Raw genomic sequence first — 25,627 nt, 5'->3', positions numbered from 1 at the left:
TTTTAAGGGGTATTTTAAATAGTATTAATAAAAATATGATTAGTATGATTTAAAATGTTCAGAAAATCTTTTTCAAAGAGCTTATTGTTATAATTATTAATATTTAGATAGTACAAAAGAACAATAACTTAAGTAAAAACACTACAGCATGATACATTGTGAGCTATTTAATATTTGTGTAATCATTTTTTTAGATTAGGAAATACATACTAAAACAGATATAAGCTTCCTTGTATTTACATACATTAATTATATATAAGTATTTAATGAAAATAATCACGTGTATATGAGATTGTGTGTGGGTACATGCGTGGTAAGAATCCAGACCAGCTTAGTTTTGACAATTTTGAAGGTGTTCAATAGGAAGAATCAGAAGCCTTGTGAGGGAAATTATCCTAGAACAATGGGCAAGATCAGATTCATATAAATAGGGTGATGCCTAGTTTGAGCAGGCTTACATATTATTTATCTACTATTTCATGCTTTTTTCTTAGTCAGTTCAATGTCCCAGAAGATCTGAAGTCTTAGTCTTAAATAAGTCTATGATTACATTTTTGAAAATTAATTGTTTCTTTCTCTTCCTCCTTCTTCTTTTTTTTTTTGGCTTGGGGAAACTTGAATAGTAATTCTTTCCCTGGCATAGGATGACTCTTAAATGCAAAAAATAAAATTAATCTCAGATGATTCCAACTTTGGGGTTTTATTTTTTTAAAGATTTTAACAAATGTATATACTATATATTAAGCACTAATTCCTGTACAGCTTATTTTTACTAGTTTGCATCCAACTAGTTTAATGTATTATGAATGTCAGCTGTCTAAATCTTTTAAAACATGTCTCAACTGAAATTGCAGAGCAATCAGAGCAAAAGCCACGAAGTAAATGAAAGAATGAGATGTTTCCATGATAATTAAGACCAAGGATCCATGAGGGGCAGAAGAAAACAAGCACTCAAGGATAAAAATCAAGTTTTCTACCTAGGTTAGGTATTAACTGGAATGGGATCTTGGAATTACCAACTTTGATTTGGTGTAATAATAATGAAGATGCAAAAAAAGAAAAAAAAAAAGATTTTTGGGCACTATTTTCCTGAATGGAAACCTTCACCAAAAGAGGTTAAATGATTTAAAGGCAAGTTTTCTCCAAAATGAGTAAATGACATCAGTTCTAATTCTTACTGAGGTTACTAACCAGCCATCAGGATATTATCTTTAATACTTAGAAGGGAAACTGGTAGGTAGGGAGAGGTAAGGCCTCATCAGAGAATTCTAACAAGATATAGCATCACAGAGTGTTTACCTAGGTATTATCCTTACCTCCGTAAACTCTTCAGGTAAAGGTGAACCATCATAGTCTGTATCTTCTGCTCTCTCTTCACATAACTTCCCAATGGTTTTCAATGCACCTGGGAAAGAAAGAAATAGGCCAAGAGGAATTAAAATGCTCTGCAGAGGCCTTCCTGTACTCCTTCCGTGTACCAACTTACTCATTCTGGTTCATCTACCTGGAGCACAGGCATCTCGTGCTGCATTATTTTGGTTTAAAAGATTTTGAGCTTCCTCATCCACAACATCCAGCAGAGACTGGATAACTTCAGCTTCTTGAGGATCATCATAAATATCATCTTCTTGTACATCAGATTCTTGAAAAACAGTAATTTACATGGGATTTTACTTTAAAAAATATTGGTATGAGAAAGAGACAATGTGTCAAATATAATATGCCAGGTCTTTCAAATTTTAAGCATCCACTTTGAAAAACCAGCCATGACAGGAAAAGTGGTTTACACTAATGGGACCCAGGCATTTTTAGTTCTAGAGCTACTTTGGCTGTTATGACAAAAGACCACACAAATGCAACTGAATAAACCAAAATCAATCTCTGTGATACACCTTTTCAAAGGACATTAATAATTTAATGTTTATTTCCCTAACTTAATCCCAAATTGTTAATTTATAAAAGAAACTAAAGAAATTTCAACCAAAGAAGTTATGTTACAAAGATTAAGGATATAATAGGGCAGCCCAAACATCCCCAAGAAAAAAGGTCTCAGTTATTAGGTAGCCAGTGAATTGCTGCTTCAAAAAAATACAAGAAACAATTATCAAACAAAACTGCTATCTCTTCAATCATTTAAAAATCATTTTAATCTTAGAGATGAGAATGAATACTGGACATTTGTACAGTAGTGCAGCTAATATTAATTTTACGCTGTTCTTTTATTTCTCTGAACAATAATCTTTCCTTTTAAAGCTACAGGAACATGTAAGGCAAATAAGAAAGGCTGCCAACATTTCTTTATTACTTGAATTATTAGGGCATTTAGAGTAACTGGATGACTCGATTTGGGAAACTACCTTTGGATAGAATCAGGTCTGCTGATTCCTTCATCTGATAAGTAGAACATTTTCTTTCAGGGTACAAAATTTCAATTATTTCTTCCCCATTAACCTAAAGTATAAAACCAAAGCAAATCATTAGTTTTCTATTTTACTAACATCCAGGATTAGGAAGGGACTGCACACTGTCTCTCCATGTCCTTTTCCCCTTCCTTCTCAGTACAAAATCCTTTTTATATCTCCCCACATTGGATCAGTGCTTCTAGGAGATACCAGTGCAATGAAATATGGAAAGGGTATGGGACTTTCCATCATCAGATATGCCTGGAAACACTAGATTAAGCAACATTAAATCAATATTTTTATTCCAAGAATTCTCACAATGCTTACTAATAGAAATTTTGAGTTGTCAAAAGAGAAATGTATTATGTAGTATTTCCTAAATTTATTTGACTGCAGAAATCTCTTTTTAAGGCATATTCTATGGGATCTGTCTTCCATAGAACTTTTTTGAAAAGTTAAATAGACCTACTAAGAAGTTCAGGGAAATGAGAAAAAAGTCAATCTTTTAAGTATTTGTGAAGTTGTTACATGGACATAGTCTTCAGTTTAGCAATCTGATCAACTGTTGGCTATAAAGATTTTCAAATCTAGTCTAAACCTCATCTCAATTTAAGGAAAATAGCAATGGATTCATAACTATAAGGTACTAATTAAATGGAAGGTAACTTTTAAATTCAATGGTTAATTGTGAAGCACTTCATGGCACGTAGCCTATTAAAAGAAAGATGAGTAGGGCAAAATGCAATATTAAATGATTAGAATAAATTAAAATAATTTTATACAAATAAAGCGTGGTTTGCTTTAAAGATTTTACTTTTTTTATTAAGATGAAAGGTAGACCTAGAGTCTGTCATACAGAGTGAAGTCAGAAAGAGAAAAACAAATACCGTATGCCAACACATATATATGGAATCTAAAAAACAACAAAAGAAAAGGTCATGAAGAACCTAGGGGCAAGATGGGAATAAAGATGCAGACCTAATAGATAATGGACTTGAGGATACAGGGAGGGGGAAGGGTAAGATGGGACAAAGTGAGAGAGTGGCATGGACATATATACACTACCAAACGTAAAATAGATAGCTAGTGGGAAGCAGCCGCATAGGACAAGGAGATCAACTTGGTGCTTTGTGACCACCTAGAGGGGTGGGATAAGGAGGGTGGGAGGGAGGGAGATGCAAGAGGGAAGAGATATAGGGATATATGTATATGTATAACTGATTCACTTTGTTATAAAGCAGAAACTAACACACCATTGTAAAGCAGTTATACTCTAATAAAGATGTTAAGAATAAAAAAGATAAAAGAGATAGTAGATGCAATGAAATTATCTCTTCATAAATAATGGTTACATAATGTCAAAAAATTTCACTGGATTGTAAAATTCCACTCTTCATGAGAAATTCATAGTACAGACATTAGTATTCAAGGACAGAATATCATTTAGGAGACTTCCTGGAAGATTTTAACTCCAACAAAAAATGTTTACAATCACGAATAACAAAAGTTCTAATTCCAGAAATCTTGTTGAGCTGATAAGATTTTCAGATTACTAGGAGGGAAATGCCTCAGCTCTGGATTTTACGTGGAAAGATATTTGAGTAGTGAGGTTGAGAATAGATTGCATGAGATACGTGTGAGATAAAACAGTTCCATGAAATGAAGATCCAGCTGGAAGCTGTGTATATTACATGCCAGAAAGTAAAAAGAAATGTTAGCCAAACAAATGGGTATAAATGTAGCCTTAAATAAAGAGCTTGAAAGTGGAATTTAGTTACGTATTAAAATATTTTTGTTAAAACACCTCCAGATTTCCCTGTGATAATCTTAAATGATTTAGGTTCTTTCATTTTATTATGTAGTAAAGCATTTTCTATGTCTTTAAAAAAGCAAGTAAGCCTATTTCTTTTGCCACTACAGTTTTGCCTCACTAGTAGCAGAGATCTGTCATTTGAGAGTCACTGCTGGTCAATGTTAACCCACTCTTAATTACATTTTTCTCTTCTGGGTATCTAAGAGACAACCAAAAGAACTGTGCATATTAATAAAAAATCCCAGCACTAAAGCTATCTATATAAGTAATCAGCCTATTTAAGAGCTGAATGTGTGCCCGATGATGTAGGGTTACTTGTGTGGGGGCTTTTCATTGTGTGTTACTTAGTAAGTCCTATTAGTTCACTAAGTACATGTGTCTAAAAATCAATACATGTGTCTAAAAAAGGCAAATATTTAAATATGAAATCAGTTTGGTTCAAAATACAAACAAGCTACTTATTTAGATAAGGAAGTAGGACACAAAGAAGGTGGCTTTTCACTTACCTTGGAGAATGAGTTATTAGGTGTGAGTGCCGGTTTGCCACAAGGCTCCACAATGTGATGACCTGAAGGAAGAACAGAAAGAAAAGGATGAGCCACTCAGAACCACATTAGGGACAACAAAATAGTGAAAGAAAACCCATATTTCTGCGCATGTTCTTATTTTTATTAATACACTAAGAGAGGTCATATCACAAAGTGATTAAAATCAACTAAATGGAATCAAATATTAGAGAAGGGTTTATTCCAAGGACAAAGCCAATTTCTTAAAAGAAAATAGTTTGCATAAAAGCTCAGTTTGGGCTAAATGTTTCTAGTGTGAGACACTAAATATAGATTTTCCCAACTAAATGGAAGAGACATTACAGATGCTGAACTATATAGTCACTGGAAAGATAGTAGGTCCTTTATCTCATTTCATAAAGACTATCAATTTAACACAGAAAAATAAGTATGGATACAACTGGAAAGGACTTTTAGTATATTTATAAACCAAATGTGGATTTTAACTCTTAGATATCAGCACAAAAATTCAATACATATATTAAAAATGATATTGTTTCCCCTACAGTTAAAAATTAGATTCATTATTTCCAGGAGATACCTTATTAAACTACCAGGAAAAATAATTAAAAAGTATACCAAAAATGAACCACTGGTTCAAAAGAATCATACTGGAGTAGTATAAAGCACAATAGTTTGTTATTTGTAATCTCTCCCATCTGTTCCCCCTGTTCCTCTCTCCCCCTCTGTCCCCAGGCAACCACTAATCTCCTTTGTCACTATAGATTAATTTGCACTTTTGTACAATCTTGTATAAATTGAATAATACAATATGGATTCTTTTTTTGTCTGGTTTCTTTCATTCAGCATACCTATTTTATTTTAATTATGTTGTTGCATGTATCAACAATCTATTCATTTTTATTGCTGAGTAGTATTCTGTTGCTTGGATATATTACAAATGGTTATTCATTCAACAGATTTTAGACATTTGAGTGGTTTCAGATTTTGGTTATTACAAAGAAAGCTGCTAAAAAATTCCTGTACAAGTTTTTGTGTATGAATATATGCTTTGTTTTCTCTTTAGTAAACAAACAGGAGTGGAACGGCTGGATCATATGGTGGGCATATGTTTAAATTTTTAAGAAACTGTCAAACTGCTTTCCAAAATGGTTGTACCATTTTACATTTTCATCACTACAAGAGAGTTCCTATTACTGATACTATGTGATTTTCAGAATTCATAAAGAAATTAGGCCTGAGAATCCCATAAAGACAGATTACTAGGCAGTTTCTACAAGGGGGCAGGGCACAGCTACCCTCCTCTGCCTTGAAAGTTACAAACAGGAGTGTTCTCAGAGGTCACTAGAAAAATGCTCTCCTGACTGTTCTGTGAAGTAGTTTGACTCTAATGTGAACCAGAACTATTAGAAAGCAGCAAGAAGGACCCCTAAGGCATTCAGGTAACAACAGAGAACAAAGATAATCAAACTACAACTGCAATTGGCAGATTTCTTTTAGCTATTTTGGTATTTAGATACTACTGCCTGATAACCTAAAAGTTTAGTTATATAAGAAGTACTAAGAAGTACTGGATTTACATTTCAAATACTCTTTAAGTTCAACCACATTCCCCTGTACCTAACATTCTTATATGAATACTATCAATAAAAGCTGCATTTACTGAGCCTGATTATGTGAATGAGAGCATGGAGTCAGACATCCTAGGTTTAAATTCTGGCTTGACTATTTATTAACCCTGTAGCTTGGGCAAGTTATCAAACTTTTCTGTGCCTTGGTTTCCCCTTCTATAAAAGGAGGATAATAGTAATACTAGTCTCACAGGGTTGCTGTGAGGATTTGAGCATCTAGAAGAATGCTTAGTCCAGAAAAAGCATTAAATTAATGTTTGCTGCCACAACTATTAAGATTACAATTTCTATTACTATGCTAGAATATAAGACAGATACTTTGTTTACTCATTGCTATATTCACAATGCCCAGTACACTGCCTGGCATAGAGAAGAAATTTAGTAACTGTCTGAATAAATTATTATGTGACAATCATTGTGGCAAGTATATTATTGTATTTATGTCTCATTATAACCTTAACAGATAGATACTATTAATGTTCTTATTTTACTGGTAGAAAATAGAGGCTTAGATACAGATCAAGTAACTTGCTAAGGTTACACAGGACTTGTAAACTCAGTTCTATCTGGCTTTAAATGCCATGCTGCTCTACTCTTTCCTATTATGCACAGAATATTAGAGATGCTTTTATTTAAGTGTAATTTTTTCACTCAGATCCTGCAAAACAGTCTGGAAGGGCAATAAAAACATTTTGGTGATAGTATCCAAACTTGCTTTTGGGGAAAAAAATAGTTACCTCTCTATAACTACTTGCTGTCATAAAATGACTATATCCTTACCATTGGCTTTGGCTGACTTTGGAGCTGAAACAGCAGACATCTTAGAACTGGGAACCACTGGATGACCATTTCTGTGTTGTTTACAAAAAACAAAACAAAACAAAACGCAATTGCAAATTATTTAAGATTTTTGTTTAAATATCCTTCAAGCCATCTGTTAACTATTTAGCCTCAGGAGCTTTATTTTAGATGGGCTTCAGGGGGTCTAGGTACTTCCTGAAGCTGCAGACAAAATTTTATCAGGGTTCATCTATACATGGTTGAGGGAGACATTCTTGACTGAAAAAAGATTAAGAATCACTTCTTTACATAATCTTTCTTGGGTTTCAGTTCAATACATCACCATATTTCCCCTCTCATTTAAAACACTGGTAATATTCATGATCTAATAACTTAGTTCACTGTCACTCAAGTGATAGTTCAAAGATAACCACACTCAAAAGTCACAGATCACTAAGTTTTGCCTATCTAAAGCCCCTGATACGTGTTTTTCTTTGGAATTACTTTAAGTGAAAATCTAGACAAAATACATATATTCAAAGCATTATAAGAATAGTACAACCCAACATGAAAAACAGTCAAGAGACAGCACCTTGGAAGAGTATTAGAATGTGATTTTATTGTTGCTAATACTTGAAAGAAAAGGGAGGTTGCCTAAGGTATACAGTGTTGGGAGAGGCAATCAGCCATGGGTCCTAAGCAACCCTGTATGTTCTTGCTGGGTACCTCAGAAATGCAAAGGCTCTAACCACTTTTTATCTGGGCCAATTCTCAAGGCTATGTTCATGGTGAGCAAGCTTGAGGAATTATGTAATCTTTCTACCCAAACAAAATGCAAGCTTTCTTACAGGCTGCTATAAAGTGGTGGGTTCCCTGGCTCTTCTTACAGTACTCTTCTCCTGTACTATAACCCACTGCATGTACAGAAACCCACTAGGCCCACATATGTCATCTCCATGGGACTTGGAGGACATGGGAACCGACACCAATACCATGCTCATGCTGCTTGCTGTGCCTTTAGTAATAAGGTCTTTTGTTTCCGATACAGGAGTTTCATATCTTCTACCAGCATTCATAAAACAATAACTGGCTAGTTTATTAGTTTGCAAATAGGGTAAAATTACAGACACTTTACAGCTCTTGACAAATAATTACCACAAGTATACAACCCTCCATTACTGTTACCCTGTAGACTTTATTATTTCTTTAATTTTTAAATAAATTTATTTATTTTATTTTTGGCTGCATTAGGTCTTTGTTGCTGCGCGCGGGGGCTACTCTTCCTTGCGGTGCGCGGGCTTCTCATTGCGGTAGTTTCTCTCGTTGCGGAGCACGGGCTCTAGGCACGCAGCCTTCGGTAGTTGTGGCACATGGGCTCAGCAGTTGTGGCCTGCGGGCTCTAGAGCACAGGCTCAGTAGTTGTGGCTAGTGGGCTCAGTTGCTCCACGGCATGTGGGACCTTCCCAGACCAGGGCTCGAACCCGTGTCCCCTGCGTTGGCAGGCAGATTCTTAACTGCTGTGCCACCAGGAAAGCCCCCCTGTGGACTTAAAAGAGGGCAGAAATAAAACAACAGAGGAGAGAGAGCTGGAAGAAGAATGAAGGGTAAGGTAACTATGACTGCTACTACTGTATCTACTGTATCTACAGCTACTACTGTACTGTAGTGACTTCAGCAAAGATAAAAGTAGAAAGAGAAAAGAAACTGATTTTAGACCTAGGGTAAGGGCTGCTCTAGTGATTTGGAGGCAAAAAATTCATCTAGATCTATGGTTAGCAGAAATGTTTTCATAAAAACATTTTCCAGGTTGTTTGAACACTCTCCTCCTCCACTAATTAACATTCAGGTACACCTATGAAAATAACTGTATGCCAATCTAATTTTTATAAATATTGAAGAAAACCGGTCAGGGGTTATGTTCAAGGGAAAAAGTATACAATCTAACTTAAAGGTTCAGAAGGAAAAATGGGTTTATGATCAAATGATTTAATTAACAGTTTCTATATTTTGGAAGACATACTATATAAAACTCACCATGTATCGCAGATACAAATGTGAAGTTTTCTCTTATGTAACATAAGACCGTAATCTAGAAAGCCCGGGTTCATGTACATGTGGCAGGTGGAGTAATGGCCCCCCAAAGATGTCTGCATTATAATCCCCAGAACCTTTGAATATGTTATCTTGCATGGCAAAAGGAATTTTGCAGATGTGAGTAAATTAAGGATCTAGAGGTGAGGAGATTATTCTGGATTATCTGGCTGGGCCCAATGTAATCACAGGGGTCCTTATAAGTTAAACAGAGAGGTAGGAATGTCAGAGTCAGAAAGATGTGACGACCAAAGCAGAGAGTGCTGTGATTGCTGGCTTTAAAGATGGCAAAGGGCTATGAACCAAGGAATATGGGCAATGTCTAGAAGTTGGAAAAGCAAGGAAATGGATTTTCTCCTGGAGCCTATGGAAGGGAGCTTGCCAACACCTTGATTTTAGGACAAAGAATTCGTAGTAATTTAATAGTAGTAAGAAACTAATACATAGGGACTTCCCTGGTGGTCCAGTGGTAAAGAATCCACCTTCCAGTGCAGGTGACACGGGTTCAATCACTGGTTGGGGAACTAAGATCCCACATGCCGTGGAGCAACTAAGCCCCTGTGCCACAACTACCGAGCTCGCACACCTCAGCTAGAGAGCCCACCTGCTGCAAACTACAGAGCCCACACACCCTGGAGCCTGCACCACAACTAGAGAAGAGAAAACCCGCATGCCACAACTAGAGAAGCCTGGGCGCCGCAACAAAGAGCCCATGCACCGCAATGAGCACCTCAATGAGTGCTGCAACAAAAGGTCCCACATGCCGCAATGAAGACCCAATGCAGCCAAATAAATAAAAACATTAAAAAAAGAGAAACTAATACATATTTTTTTTCAATTTATTTCCATTAAGTGAAAGAAAAGTTGCTATTAGCATTTTTTATAACGTGAAATTGTCATGAGGTATAGTGAATGTGATGGTCTATGCCCCATTGGTTGTAGACATGACTTTCAGGTAGGACTGACCGTGTCCCAGCTCTGGGAATCGGCCAGGACTGGCCTGGGCCAGTCAATACATTCTTATCCCTTTTCCTCATCAGGGCTGGTCTTAATTTAGGTCTAAGGCAATCAGCGCACAGCCCTTGCTTTACTACAGTGATTGCTGAGACCTGTTTGAGGATTGCTCTGGATAGTGTGGGATGCAGGTGCGAGGCATGAAAACTGGCACCGACATTTGACTACTATGAAGGAAGCACATAAATTACTAACCCCCATTCACTTAGTCTGTGAATTACTAATTCAGGAATATCTTTAAGAAAACCTAGTATCTTTTAATGGCCTGAAATGCATGTGCACACACAAACAAAATCCGTGAATAACTGTAGAGTACCTTGTTGCTTTCAGCACCACTGAAGGCAGTGACATGTCTAATGCTCTCCTAGCTTCTTCCAAAGTCATTCCTTGTGTGCTGACTCCGTTCACATAGTGGATGATGTCTAAGAGCTGGAGATTACCCTCAGTGGCTGCAACTGACCTTGGATTGATATCACTAACATATACCACTTGATGAAGGCTGTCGTGACCTCCAGATAAGGAAAAACCTTTAGGGAACAGAAAAATATTTGTTTCCTTAGTCTTAACAGTACTTACTCTTAATCTAGCCAAGAAAAATCACACTGCACAAAGCTTGAATTTGCATTACCCAGCTCCTCTTTGTTGCATGTAAATGTAATGTCAGGTAGCAAATCAGGCAGCATTAGCATCCTGGGTAATTCTAGAACTCGGCCAAGAACTAATCTGACTGTCTTGGGTGCAGCTCGGAGTAGATTCACTGCATCTGTGTGAGTCATTTTTGTAACATCTGTATCATTAACCTATAAAAATGAGAATGGGGCAAAGTAGGATTACAATTACTGGAACACATAAGTTGCCAACAAAATACAGTAATTTCCCTAACTTTTTATATAATTTATTTTAGCCAGTAGGAGATTCACAATAAAGAACGGTCTCTAGTTTATTGGTAATCCCCTCTACTGTGGAAATCATGAACACAATGACCAAGTAATTATAAATGAAATAATAATGTAAAATACCTAACAAATGTCATTACTTTGCTAATACAGAAAATTTATTCTTATAGCAATTTAAGAAACTTTCTCTTCCTGAGACCCAAGATAGCTTGTTTAATGCCTTAACTGAGATTAAGCATTTTCCAAATTATTACTATATAAAGGCCTTTACTTTTAAGAGGTGGAGAAGGAAAACATAAACCAAGCAGTGAAATAGAGTATTATATTAACTCAACCTTCTTGCTTTTCCTTCTTCGGTCCTGGATTGATCTCTGGTCACATTTGCACAGAGTCTGTTTAAATGTCTCACCTTTATGAGCCGGTCCCCAGGTCTTAGCCTTCCATCACTTTTGGCTGGATCCTGAATGACATCATGAACATAACAACCAATACTCTGATTGCCTTTGGTTACTGTAAAACCCAGGCTTCCTTTTTCCGACTTAATTAGGGTAATGTGGAGTTCTATCATCTCCTAAGGGAAGAAAACAGTGATTCTTTTAGGTTGTCTATTTTGCTGTAAAGGCAAAGAGAAAGACAAATATTTCCATTGATTAACACAGGAGGACACTACCTTAAAAGGTTACTTAACTTGCCCAAGTGAAGAAGCCAGGTATGTCCAATTCTAGAAAATGCCTCCCTGCCCATGTAAGAGTTGAGTTTAAATTCAACATTATGTGCTTGTCTAGAGATAGCTGAGACAGAACTTACTCATGCTTCAATTCTTGTATTTTCAGAACAAACAGTGACAAACACCCATGCCAAGAGCAACAAAAGAAAGTTTTTTTGGGGGTAAATACATGAAGTCTGGGTGACTAAATATCACAACTTGAGGTATTTAGTTGTATAATTTTTTTTTTTTAGATTTCAATTGAGATAAGGTTGCTTACAGCTTACCGGCATGATGACAGACTTCTAAGGAAATTGTTCAAAGATTATTTTCACTCTGTTGCTGAGAATGAAGTTGAAGATGTAGATGCTACACACACACACACACACACACATGCAATTATAGGAAAATGAAGTACCTGGAAAGATTAACTCCAAAATGTTTATGGTTTTTGAGTGGTGAGATTATAGGTGGTTTTAATTTTTGTTTTCTAATTTTCCTATAATAAATATTTATTACTTAGGTAACAAAAATAAAAACAGTATTGAAAACGGGTGATTTCGAATCAGTGTTAAGCATATTATTCTTGGAAATTTGGCTGGCTTCCAAACTGAATTTGTAGCTTTAGAAGTTCTAGGGCTATTAGTAAAGAAAAGGATTCCATTTATAGGCACCCATAAAACAGTGTGGAGGAGAATAAAATTACATTCAAACTTGATTAAAAATTAAACAGGTAACTCATCAGAATTTGGGAAATAACAGGTACTGTGCTAGGTGCTCTACATATGTTATTTCATTTAATCCTCACCACAATACTATGAGGTTACTAGTCTCATTTTAGAGCTAAAACTACTAAGACTCAGAGGATTAAGTAATTTGTCCATAGGCACCTGCCAAACTACAGCAAGTCAGTGGTAGAGTCAGGATTTATACTCAGGTCTTTTTGCCTTTTTCCCTAATTCTCAGCAGAGAAACATACCAGCCAGATATGTTATCTATTTACTGAACATAGATATGAGGCTAATCTAAAACACAGCCTTTTCCCTAAAGGGAAACTGTGGAGGACTACATTTTACTTGAGAAAATATGGAATTTTCTTCATACAAAGGAAATAACTCACCAGTTCAAAGTCTTCAAGGTGGTTTTCCAAGTCATTTTTCAAAGACGTCAAGCTTTCCTGTCTAGTTGGCTCAGAAGTGTGACATTTATGACATTTATCCATTGCATTAGTGGAAGCAGATTCTGACTGAGATTGACAACTCTGCCCAGGAGTTACAGCGGGTGGTCGAGGGGAAGGATTACTACAGAGACAAAGTAAGACTATTTTCAAACACATTGCAATGTCAATATAGTAAGTTTGTGCCACAAACAGAAAATGCTCAACAAATATTTATGTTTGCTTTTTATTGAGATCCTAAGCTACTTTTTGTCTGATTCTGGACTATGAATTTATTTCACATCTGTTCTATGCCAACATTACTGATTCTTATTCTCTGTCTACCTCTTTAAGCTGCAAAAATCAGTATGAGAAGTTAAATAGGTATACTTTTTTTGTTGTTGTTTTTTGCGGTATGTGGGCCTCTCACTGTTGTGGCCTCTCCCCTTAACGGAGCACAGGCTCTGGACGCGCAGGCTCAGCGGCCATGGCTCACGGGCCCAGTTGCTCCGCGGCATGTGGGATCTTCCCGGACCGGGGCACAAACCCGTGTCCCCTGCATTGGCAGGCGGACTCTCAAACACTGCGCCACCAGGGAAGCCCTAAATAGGTATACTTTTGACTCCTAGTTGTTAATTCAAGGCTGAAGCTAATGTTATCAGAAGCCTAATGTGTGTTTCAACATAAGAAAAAGGAAGAAATAAGAAAAGAGTAAGTCTTATTCTTGTAGTTATTTTGGATGACACAATAGGAAAAAAACAAAAAAAAAAACTTGAACATATACATAGTTGGATCTGAATATACCCAAAGTTGTAGCTAAACCATAAAATGTCTGAATGACTCTCATAGGTATAGATGTAGTCTTTCCCTTTGTATTCCTCTATGCTTTCGATCATTTCTTCTGTCCCCCTCTTCAGTACTCTTTTATGTCCTACCTTTTGCAAACTCTCTACCCACTTCCTCCCTACCGCTTCCCTTTATATGTCTACTCCTTATTCTTCTATCCCATCACTATCAAAATAAGTCTCTTCTCCTTCTGGTAAATAATATGAATGATGGTGAAATACAAAAAACTTTCTTAATTACTAGTTAATATGCTCAAAAGAGCAGCAAGGCTCAGGTCAAATGGGTAGAGAGTGTGCTAACTAAAACTGTCAGACGCAATAGTTAGATATCCAGTAGAGTCACCTTCTGCCTAACGATCGTGAGGTTCACAGATAGACACATTTCATTCTTAGAGAAATGGAGGTGGCTGCTCTTGTTATTAACACTAACCAGCTGCTTTGAGGGCTACACATAATATTGACAATACCTGTCCTCAAGTTCTGGTTTATTAGGTGTTTTCTGAGGATAGTAAAACATGGTACAAATGGTAGTTTCTTGACTCATGAGTGCGTCGTGTTGACTTTGTGCCTGTGACACCATGTTGCTTAGAGTCTGATGCAAAGCTGAACTCCAGCTCATGTTTGGTATCTTTGCTGGAGCTTTCACTAAGTCGTCTTCTCCACTGCCACTACTGTCACTATAACTGTCTCTCCTGGATGGGGACGTGCATGGTTTCTTGCTTTTGTCAGACATTTCATTTTCGTCTGAGCTGGTGCCTTGCTCCACACATGCTGTCTGAAGAGGGTCTTTACTGTTGTTGTTTGGAGGTACTTGTGCTGGAGAGTGCAGTGGGGTCTGTAATGGACACATTTAAAGAGATCAGAGTGTGACAACTTATATTAACTTATATTTTCATTTGGTTGAAAATGAACGTGTTAAACATAAGCACTTCCTATTAAAATATTCATTTTTTTGCTAATAAAAAATGTTATTTTTTTCTCTCATTAGAGAAAAAATCATATATAAAAGTAACAGCTGTTAATATTGTACAACTTGTACTTTCATTCATAATTAGAGTTACAGTATATATTAATATCATACTTTGTACCCTGCTTTCAAAATTTAGGTTTCTACCATGAGTATCTTCTGAGATCCTTAAATATGCTTTGAAAACAACTGCATAAACCATATAATAATCTTACAGATGGCTATAGCTTTAATTTATTTCAATATTCTTTTATTGGATACAGAGTTGTTTCTAGCTTTTCACTATAAATAGAAATCTAGAACTTTTTTGTATGTAGATTTTCACCTGAGTTTCTCATTATTTCCTTGTAATTTCCTGTAACAGAAATAGAATTTTCTATATTCAGCACGTAAGATGTTTTTAAAGGCCTTGTTAAATATTTCCAGATTGCTTTCCAGAAAGATCATATCAATTTACATACTCAAGAAATTTCCACTCAGTTCTTTCTATCTGGTTCCCAAAATCAATGTAGTCTCTTAAAATGCTATTTATAATGCACCTTACAGAAATGTTACTTTCCTGTTAATGTCCTTATAATACTCCCTCTTCTCCCGGATATAAGGGTTAAAGTTTCTGGGGCCAGACACTCCTGCCTTTCATACACAGGTATCATGTTCATTGGTAACGGAGCACTATTTTAAGTAGACAGGCCAGAGGCTGTCTTTCAATTAGATTATTATTCATCTATGTATGGATTCCCACCTATCAGTATGCAATGTATAAATAACCATCAAAATAGATTTTGGATCCTTTAGCTATTCCTTAACATAAGAAAGGAAATGGACAAACATACTGCCTATGTGATTTCTAGTATTAAAAGTTAAGGCAAAAAATCTTAAATAATTCTCATTTTCATCTAAACTAGCTCAGAATGAGGATTACATTTCCAAATTTGATTCAATGAAGAAATGGATAAAAGGTTTTTGTAGCCATTGTTTTATGTCTTTTTGTATTTATGTTTGGAAAATAAATTCCTAAAATCCTAGAATCTTAGAATTGGAAGGGAGAGAAGAGAAAGTGAACTAAATTACTTTATATTACAAACATAGATTACACTCAGAGATTATGAGACCCACACAAGATAATACTCCTAGCTAAAGAAGTAACTAGGATGAAACCCAGGAGATCAAACTATGATGAAACCACTACAACTGAATTAATCATTCAATTGATACTCTGTAAATACAGAAATTACTTTTCCTAAGTCTCACCAAAGGAGCAGGGTCGATTTCTGGTAGCACACCAGGTGGTGGTCTACAGAGAAGCAAGGATACTTCTGGAGATGTTCCCCTGAGAGTGGATATGACTTCCTGTGGGTACCATGAGTGAGAAATGAAGATACAGTTAAACCAGCATTATGAAATCATTCTGAAAAGCCAATCTAACTCATTAAAAATGCTGCACTCCACATGCTGGGGGCTCACCTGCTGAGACAGTCCTTTCAAAGAGGCTCCATTCACTTTCAAGATAACATCTCCCACATCAATTTGTCCACTTTCTGCTGCTGGCTGTCCCGGAAAAAGCTTTTTAACCCTTACTATGCTGATGTTCATTTGTTCGGGTATAAGATTATCTTCTCGAGAAAAACTGAACCCTAGGCCTGAGCTATTTTTAAACAATTTCACCTCAAATGTATTCTCTGGAGAAAAAAAAAAAAAAAGAAAGAAAGTAAATATTCTTAACAGGCTGTGTATACATATGAACATATAAACATATATACTTTTAGATACATTTTAAAAAGCCCATTTCCACCGTATTTACAGCTTTATATGCAATTATTGTATGCTTATTCTGTATTTAAATCCTATTTCACACTCTCTATTATTAAGAAAACTTAAGCTGCATGAACTAATATGCTGTTTGAACAGAAAAGTGGGTTCTGAAATAAGGGTTCTGAAAATGAAACTATGTTTTAATTCCATATGTTTTATAAAACTGTACAATGACAGAGAAAAAGAGGGAAAAAAACAAGAAAGGAGAAGAATAAGAGAAATTCAGGTATACAATGGGAAAGAGATGGTAAGAAGAGCAAAACAGATGATAGAGAAGGGTTAAGGGCAAGTGAGGTGACCTTCTAATATTTAGGTGAGGTACAATTTAATCCAGAAAATTGCAAAGCATTGTGATAAAATTCTCATCAACAAAAGAAATTAAAAGAACAATAACCCGGAAAGCATGAAAAACATATTTAGAGAAAGAGTAATGGAAGAAATAAAGAATGTAAGGCAGTGAGATTAAGTGGATACACTAATTTTATTTTCATAATCAGGGAAAATAATATAGCTTGGGCTAATATTTTCTTTTTATTTTGGAGAATAATTCAGAGTTGCTAACATTTGTATAATCAAAGAAAAATTTAAAATAAAGACAAAACAATGACCAAATACCACCACTACCATTTATAAAGTAAAGGACATTTATAACCTCAAAAGGAAGACAGATGGACTCAGAGGGCACTTCCGTATTATGAACACATTCAGCCTTATGAAAAACTCACTACCACATCAGTCTTAATTTCCTTATTTTACTTCCAATTAGTGGTATGTCCAAAGGCTAGCAAAGTTTGTAAGAAAAACCAGTATCTGGGAACTGTTAGTGAATTTCTGCCCAGGCTTAGCTTCACAAGTCCATACAATTAAACAGAAATATAAAAAATGTAAGAGTCAAGGTTTCATATGGGTTTGAAGCCATTCTCAGCAATTATTTATATTTTTCCTGTACAAATTTTATTTTGAATTTGACAACTATTTAAGGCACTATTAAATGACCATAATTTGCTTTGTGCATGATTTCATTATCCAAAGCCTTTCAGACTTCAACAGCTACAAACGTGTCTGTTTTTTTTTTTTTTTTTTAATTTAGTATAGTGCTGCATCAGATTATTATTTACACTTGACAAGAATAAATAAAGAGACCCAGGTATGAATTGTGATCCAACATGTAAAAATCACATTTTAAATAATCCAGGAATAAGTTTAATGTGAGGTGACAGTCTCCCAAGGTCTGACCTTCAGTAACAAAGCTGTAGTCTTTTATGTGAGTCATTTTCTTCATCATTTTTTCTGGGGCTTGACTTTGGGCATCTGGATCTGAGAGGGTACACTGTGGGGTTACAGGGACATGTTCTTTGGATGCTGGAGACTGTCCCTTTTCTAACAACAGATGAACCACCTGGACAAATAGAACAGTACTTCATTAACTTAGAAGAAAGTTTTATAAGAAAGTAGGTAAGTTTTCAGGACTTCGTATAGTTGATGGTATAAAATCATTTAAAGTAACTACCTGGTCTACCAAAATACAAGTAGAGGGAGAAAAAAATAGAGGGAAAAAGCAAGGGACTGAAAATTTCAAAATCAAGGTTTTGAAAACTGTATAAAAAGATAAACTATTAGAAAGAAAAAACTTCTATTATAAAAATAATATAAACATGTTATAGAAAATTCAGGTATTAAAATAAAATCACCACTAACCTAATAATATAAAGATCTTTATAAATAATTTGGTAAACTCCCTGACTCAAAATGTATTAGACCAATGTGAATTTAGCCTCTGGGCTGAAATAACTAGAAGTGAAAATCACTAGATATTTGTACATGTTTATGAAAAATTTTTTAATGCAATCTGCCTCCTTCCTCCTGTCAGATCTCTGGTAATATAAGGGCTAAATGTGACAGAGAAAGCCAGCTTCCTAAATAAAAATCCTCAACATAATACTTGCTTCCCAGTTTGGAGGGAAAAATACAAGCATGTTTACACGAATCAGGCTGTTCCTTGACTAATAAATTTGGAGATCTCAGTGAAATTGGTATTATTCACACATTATTATGTTTTATGGTATCTAGAAAAGGTTGGTATAATGATCTATTACCTGTCCTGTATTTCTCAGTGTCTCCACAGCTTGCTTATGAGTAGCTCCTTCCAGACTAACTCCATTGACAGCTAGGACACGATCACCTACAAATTAGGCAGTAATGTTGAAAGAAGCAAATCATAAAATAAAGATTCTACATGTTCTTTAATACCTTATGGTCTCGTTTTTGTACTAATTTGCTTGAGGAGGGACTCAGACAAATTCTGGACAAAACTGTGTCACAGAGTTTCTTTAACATGTACTTAATTCCTTTCTCAATTCTATGGCTAATCATTTTTTTTTTTTGTGGTACGTGGGCCTCTCACTGTTGTGGCCTCTCCCGTTGTGGAGCACAGGCTCCGGATGCGCAGGCTCAGTGGCCATGGCTCATGGGCCTAGCCGCTCCGCGGCATGTGGGATCTTCCCGGACCGGGGCACGAACCCGTGTCCCCTGCATCGGCAGGCAGACTCTCAACCACTGCGCCACCAGGGAAGCCTTATGGCTAATCATTTTAGAACAGAATATTGTATATATTATAAAATCTGTTTAAATTAGGGAAAAAAGATAAACTGAACTACAAATGTAGAGAGACTGGAGAGAACAAACCTAGTTAGTTCTTATTAGAAATGCAGATGTCAGTGTTTTTGCAAGGGCAATATCCCTTTTGCAATCTCTGGCAATTTGCTTCTTAGAAAGTATCAATACAAAACATGAACTAAAACACTGTCAAGATATTTTCTGATACGAGAGAATAAGCTTAAAATAAGAGTTTTTGGCCCACCTCCTAGAGTTAACGAAAATAAAAACAAAAATAAATAAATGGGACCTAATTAAACTTAAAAGCTTTTGCATAGCAAAGGAAACCATAAAAACGACCAAAAGACAACCCTCAGAATGGGAGAAAATATTTGCAAACAAAGCAACTGACAAAGGATTAAGCTCCAAAATATACAAGCAGCTCATGCAGCTCAACATCAAAAGAACAAACAACCCAATCCAAAAATGGGTGGAAGACCTAAACAGACATTTCTCCAAAGAAGACACACAGACTGCCAACAAACACATGAAAAGATGGTCAACATCACTAATTATTAGAGATATGAAAATCAAAACCACAATAAGGTATCACCTTACAATGGTCAGCATAGCCATCAACAAAAAATCTACAAGCAATAAATGCTGGAGAGGGTGTGGAGAAAAGGGAACCCTCTTGAACTGTTGGTGAGAATGTCATTGGTACAGCTGCTTTGGAGAACAGTATGGAGATTCCTTAAAAAACAAAAATAGAACTACCATATGACCCAGCAATCCCATTAATGGGCATATACCCTGAGAAAACCATAATGCAAAAAGTCATGTACCACAATGTTCACTGCAGTTCTATTTACAATAGCCAGGACACGGAAGCAACCTAAGTGTCCATCAACAGATGAAGGGGTAAAGAAGATGTGGCACATATATACAATGGAATATTACTCAGCTATAAAAAGAAACAAAATTGAGTTATTAGTAGTGAGGTGGATGGACCTATATATAGAATCTAAAAAAATCTAGGGGCAGGACAGGAATAAAGACGCAGACGTAGAGAATGGACTTGAGGACATGGGGAGGGGGAAGGGTAAGCTGGGACGAAGTGAGAGAGCGGCATGGACACATATACACTACCAAACGTAAAACAGATAGCTAGTGGGAAGCAGCCGCATAGCACAGGGAGATCAGCTCGGTGCTTTGTGACCATCTAGAGGGGTGGGATAGGGAGAGTGGGAGGGAGACGCAAGAGGGAGGGGATATGGGGATATATGTATACGTATAGCTTATTCACTTTGTTATACAGCAAAACCTAACACACCACTGTAAAGCAATTATACTCCTATAAAGGTGTTAAAAAAAACCAACAAAAAACAAAAACTAAAAATGGAACTATTATATGACCCAGCAATCCCACTACTGGGCATATACCCTGAGAAAAACATAATTCAAAAAGATACACATACCCCAATGTTCACTGACTGCAGTACTATTTACAATAGCCAGGACATGGAAGCAAGCTAAATGTCCATCAAGAGATGAATGGATAAAGAAGATGTGATACATATATCCAATGGAGTATTACTCAGCCATAAAAAGGAACGAAACTGGGTCATTTGAAGTGATGTGGATGGACCTAGAGTCAGTCTGTCATACAGGGTGAAGTAAGTCAGACAGAGAAAAACAAATATCATATATTAACACATATATATGGAATCTAGAAAAATGGTACTGATGAACCTATTTGCAGGGCAGGAAAAGAGACGCAGATGTAGAGAACGGACTTGTGGACACAGCATGGGGAGGGGAGGGTGGGACGAATTGAGAGAGTAGCACTGACATATATACACTACCATGTGTAAAACATAGCTAGTGGGAAGCTGCTGCTACAGCTCTGTATAGCACAGGGAACTCAGCTCAATGCTCTGTGATGACCTAGAGGGGTGGGATATGGGTGGGGGTGGGGGTTGGTGGTGGGAGGGAGGCTCAAGAGGGAGGGGATATATGCATACATGTAGCTGATTCACTTTGTTCTACAGCAGAAACTAACAACACTGTAAAGCAATTATACTCCAAAAAAAAAAATTTTTTTTGGAATTATATCAAGGAGTTTTTTAATGCTGTAGTCTTAAAATAATTGATATGTTCTTATTTCATATTATGAATAATTTGAACATCTGTATCAACTTTCCAATTTCTTCTTTATTTGTTGAAGTGATAATCCTATATGTAATTCCCATACACACAAACAGTCTACCTTTGTGAATTCTGCCATCGGACTCTGCTGCTCCCTTGGGAATAACAGCTTTCACATAAATGCCACCATGTCTGACACTGGTATTCACACCTCCCTAAGCAGAAAAAGACAAATAAAATAGCATTTTGTAATATGAAAAATTTCCCACTCTATCTTTCCAATCTGAGACATAGAAAGCATTCAATTCATCAGCCAAAGCAGCAGCATCACATCAGCACATGCAATTATTTCAATACCCAAGAATATTTCTAGTAAGTTTTCCAAATGTTAAAGCAGTTACTTTTTTAGAAAAATTCTTTATTCAGAAAATAACAACATGCCAGATCTTGACTGTATGAGGAGTTGCTCTTCCTTTTATAAGTCTATACCATGCATTACACACAAGCAGCAAGCAAAAATCCATCCATGCAATATTAGTGTGAGACTATAACTGTCAGAAAAAACAGCATATGTAATAATATACTTCAGATCATATTTGCTAATCTGAAAGCAAATCTCATGAGTCAAGGGAAAATTTTCTTTTCATTTTAAAAGATGTTGGTATAGAAGTTTTGTTACAGTGTAGATGAGATCTAATGAGTAGATTCTCCATCTCTTGTGGATATTCAGCTTTTATTTCCCTTCACAATAGGAAGATAATAAAATTCCAAGGAATTTATGAACAAGGGGGAAAGGGTTACAGTATTATTAAAACTGAAAGAAAAGTAGGTTTGCTTTTTGATCTCTATATGTTAAGAGTGCTATTTCTACCTTACTTCTAAATGGCTTTTCATAACTAACAATATCCTTCAAATGTCATAAATGATAATGTTACACTTAGGGTACAGTGTATTCATTAATAGAATTCTAAAGTGATTTCATCAAATAGCCTATGCTCATATTTTACCTACTTTAAAAGTACTACATATATTCTTGGGAACTTCTAATATTAAGATACTAATCATATTTACATGTTAAGATGTATTATGAAGCGAAAGGCCATATAAACATTTATTAGACTTTAATTATTTTAATGTAGGTTAAAATGTATTATTCCATGCTAATGCAGAAGACGTCAAATGTATACAAAACATACTTATTTGTTAATAAGTATGTTACTTATTAACAAACAAAATATAATTTTATATTTTTCAAGTCTTGTATTCAGATTAAGCAAGTATGAGATCTATGGGGGAAAACAGCATTTGTCTAATTTCTTTTAAACCACAGGAAAAAGTGAGTAGCACACTCAAGTTTTTTAAAAGAAGTCTTAAGATATAATTCAATTTTTAATTTTGGAAATATTTGACAAGTTTCCCTTTTGAAGCAAAATAATTCAATTAATAAATTGACATACAATAGGCTGCTGGAAATGGAGAAGAGAAAACATTTGAAAACCTTGTCAAACAGTACCGTGACACTTATCCCCAAGCTGTTTTCATTTTTAGCCAGTTCAACCTCAAAGATATCTCCAGGTTTAGGAGGTGATGAAGGAAAAGTTTTAAAATTCATTTTGTTGGATGTATTCATTGAGGAGGAAGATTCCTTAATAAAGAAAAACAAACAGGATTTCTTGTTAGAGTCAAACTGAATTATTAATGGAAGATCAATATGTGTTTTTTTTTTAAATTAAGAAAAAGTAAGACATTAAGGGACAGAGTAGATTTGAAGATCATGAAGTTTGGAAGAGATCTTAGGGATCATCTAATCCAATGCCTTCATAGTTTATGGTTGAGGAAATTGAGGTCTAGAGATTAAAGGGCTTTCCTCAGGTCAAACAGATATGGCAGAGGGAAGACCAGAACCCAGTTCAAACCTGGCTTTTACATAATCCTTATCCAATGCTTTTTATACACTCAAATTTAGAAAGTATTTCCATTTCATTTAAAAAACAATACATATCAAGCAGTAGCTTTTAACTTGGGCCTTTAAGATGAGTAGGCCTCATGTTTACTTTGCTAATGTTTACAAATCCACTATAAACACAGACACAACAGCTAAGCCCAGTTTATAAGGACATAACTCTCTTACGAGGAATGTTTTTCAGTGAACAAAGGGCTTAAGGTTCTTTTCTGAACCCGCTTGTGAATATGAGTATAAATTTATATCATTTCTAAAATTTCTAGGAAATGAACAATTTTCTATTTTGTTGCTCTTATTATCATACATTCAGAACTTCAGAATAATTTAGGCTAACAATAGTAAAGTCAACTGTCCATTATATGAACTATTTAGGAACTATTTTTTCAGATATTAAATTTTCTTATTAATATAAATATCAAGAGATAAACAATTTATAGAAAACAATCATAATCTGATTATTCATTCCTTTATGTAATCATGTAGCAAGTTCCCAGAATGACAGCCATTTTGGAGTTAGTATTCAAAGCTGCTAATTTCTCTGAAAGTTAGCATCAAATGCAGTAGCAGTTAGTAGCATAATATATAAACTATTTCTCCTTTCCAGAACAATGTACTCAGTTTATAGTAGATTATTCTGCTCTGTAATATATTTGCTGTTGTTTGCTTTGTTAAGTGAAAAAAACAAAGATTCAAATTAAACAATGCCTTTTTTTGTGTTTGATGATCCTGACTGCTGGAATAAGTGGCTTCATCCATGTCTGAATCTCCACGGTCAGAGTAATCTGTTGCATCATAAATGCCTGCTTTTTTAGCTTTGCTTTGGTTATTGTCAGTAGAAGTCCCCTTTTTCTCAGTGGCTTTGGATATCACAGATGGGGAAGGGCTGCCGTGCTTTGATTCCTGCCAGCTTCGGTCACCTACATGGCTGACAAAGAAACCATTGACCTGGCTCTGGGACAAGCTGGCACTCTCAGTCCTGGAATCTTGAGAACTCAGGCTTCCCTCCCGCAGGCCCCCAGACAGCCCAAATGAGCTATCTGAGACGTGCCCTGGGGTGCCACGTGGCCAGCAGTGATCCTCAGAAGAATTTACAGCACTGTCTTGCACGTAGGAAGCTTTCTTCATGTAGTTTTTCATGCCAATGCCAATGTGCACAGGAGCAGAAGGCACTGAAAAGTCAAAATCCGGCAATGAGGATAACAGGTTAGTGACACATGTTTGTGCTTACATATATGCACAATGTTCCCTGGTGATTGTTGGGAGGATTTTACATAGGATAACACACATACGACACATGAACCAGGGCTTGGAACCATGACAAGGACTCAACAAAAGTAGCAGATGCTTTCTGTTTCCTTTGCTTCCTCTTTGGGTCTTTCTTTCCACAGCTTCTATGGAAATGTGGACCCCTTTTGCCTTAACTCCTCATTTCCATTCTCCAAGACCTATTTCTAGTGAGTCTCCCCTGTGAAGACTTTCTCAATTCCCTAACTAGAGATAACTTGAATCTCCAAAAATCCTTGATCCTTATTTAATGGTTATATATTTACTTGTTTTATATTGTCTTATCAGACTGCATTTTTTGGACTCCAAGTAATTATCAAGGAAGGCAACTCCGAATTCCTTACATACATAGTTCTTTCAAAAAGCCACTTACGAAAGCTTTCCTAAGACACAATCCACAGGTGACATGCGTAAAAGAATTACAGATGCAAGTTTATTAGAAATGAAGTCTTACATGGCAAGCAAATAAGGAAAACTTAAATAATATACAAAGAATTCCTAAAAGTCAGTAAGAAGTATAAAGTGTTAAGCAGTGAGACAGAATCTGCCCCTGGACTCTGAGCCTTTCTCACTGCTCACTGCACATGCTGTGTGTGCTGCTTTCTAACACTGCCCCACCACTTGATCCTCGTGACAACTCTGTGCAAGACAGACAAGGCAGGGCCAGGTCACTGTATCCGCTTTAAAGAAAGAAAAACAACCATAGCTCAAGAGGACTTGTCACACAGCTAATAAGTGGCTCAGGTATGGCTTGAACTCAAGTCATCTGGTCTTTGTCAAGTGCCTTTTTTGTCACAACATGCTAATGGCAGGGATTATGAGACAAAATGATACGGTCTTGCTTCTACATTTCTGGTGTGTTGGTATCCTTTTATAATCAGGTTCACGACAGGACTTCATAGGTAACTGTTATATAACTATATTAATTAGGCAATTATTAAGAATTTTATTTCTGATTTGGCCTAAGAAGTGATGGAACACACCGAGTACTCAGAAT

The 25,627-nt window shown here is 36.0% G+C and overlaps 1 protein-coding gene across 12 annotated transcripts in view; it reads right to left on the bottom strand.

Moving 5' to 3' along the window:
• PTPN13 (protein tyrosine phosphatase non-receptor type 13) overlaps positions 1–25,627 on the bottom strand; it is a 234,925-nt gene that overhangs the window by 30,475 nt on the left and 178,823 nt on the right. For 5 of the 12 annotated variants that reach the window (XM_060299633.1, XM_030847049.3, XM_060299624.2 and 2 more), the window contains 17 exons: positions 24,052–24,515; positions 22,882–23,028; positions 21,505–21,598; positions 18,737–18,822; positions 17,877–18,039; positions 16,293–16,507; positions 16,080–16,178; positions 14,329–14,696; positions 12,981–13,161; positions 11,564–11,725; positions 10,887–11,058; positions 10,575–10,785; positions 7,154–7,224; positions 4,722–4,783; positions 2,358–2,451; positions 1,505–1,642; positions 1,317–1,405 (listed from right to left, as the gene is read on the bottom strand). In XM_060299633.1, the coding sequence (XP_060155616.1) occupies positions 1,317–1,405; positions 1,505–1,642; positions 2,358–2,451; positions 4,722–4,783; positions 7,154–7,224; positions 10,575–10,785; positions 10,887–11,058; positions 11,564–11,725; positions 12,981–13,161; positions 14,329–14,696; positions 16,080–16,178; positions 16,293–16,507; positions 17,877–18,039; positions 18,737–18,822; positions 21,505–21,598; positions 22,882–23,028; positions 24,052–24,515 (2,816 nt within the window). Of the gene's footprint in view, positions 1–431; positions 651–1,316; positions 1,406–1,504; positions 1,643–2,357; positions 2,452–4,721; positions 4,784–7,153; positions 7,225–10,574; positions 10,786–10,886; positions 11,059–11,563; positions 11,726–12,980; positions 13,162–14,328; positions 14,697–16,079; positions 16,179–16,292; positions 16,508–17,876; positions 18,040–18,736; positions 18,823–21,504; positions 21,599–22,881; positions 23,029–24,051; positions 24,516–25,627 lie in introns of those variants that run through there. The other 7 variants (XM_060299625.2, XM_060299632.2, XM_060299630.2 and 4 more) reach the window with 5 other exon arrangements.

The sequence above is a fragment of the Globicephala melas genome, chromosome 5, assembly GCF_963455315.2.
Source record: "Globicephala melas chromosome 5, mGloMel1.2, whole genome shotgun sequence".
In the NCBI taxonomy this organism is placed as follows: Eukaryota; Metazoa; Chordata; class Mammalia; order Artiodactyla; family Delphinidae; genus Globicephala; species Globicephala melas.
This window is presented reverse-complemented; position numbering and strand designations above follow the sequence as displayed.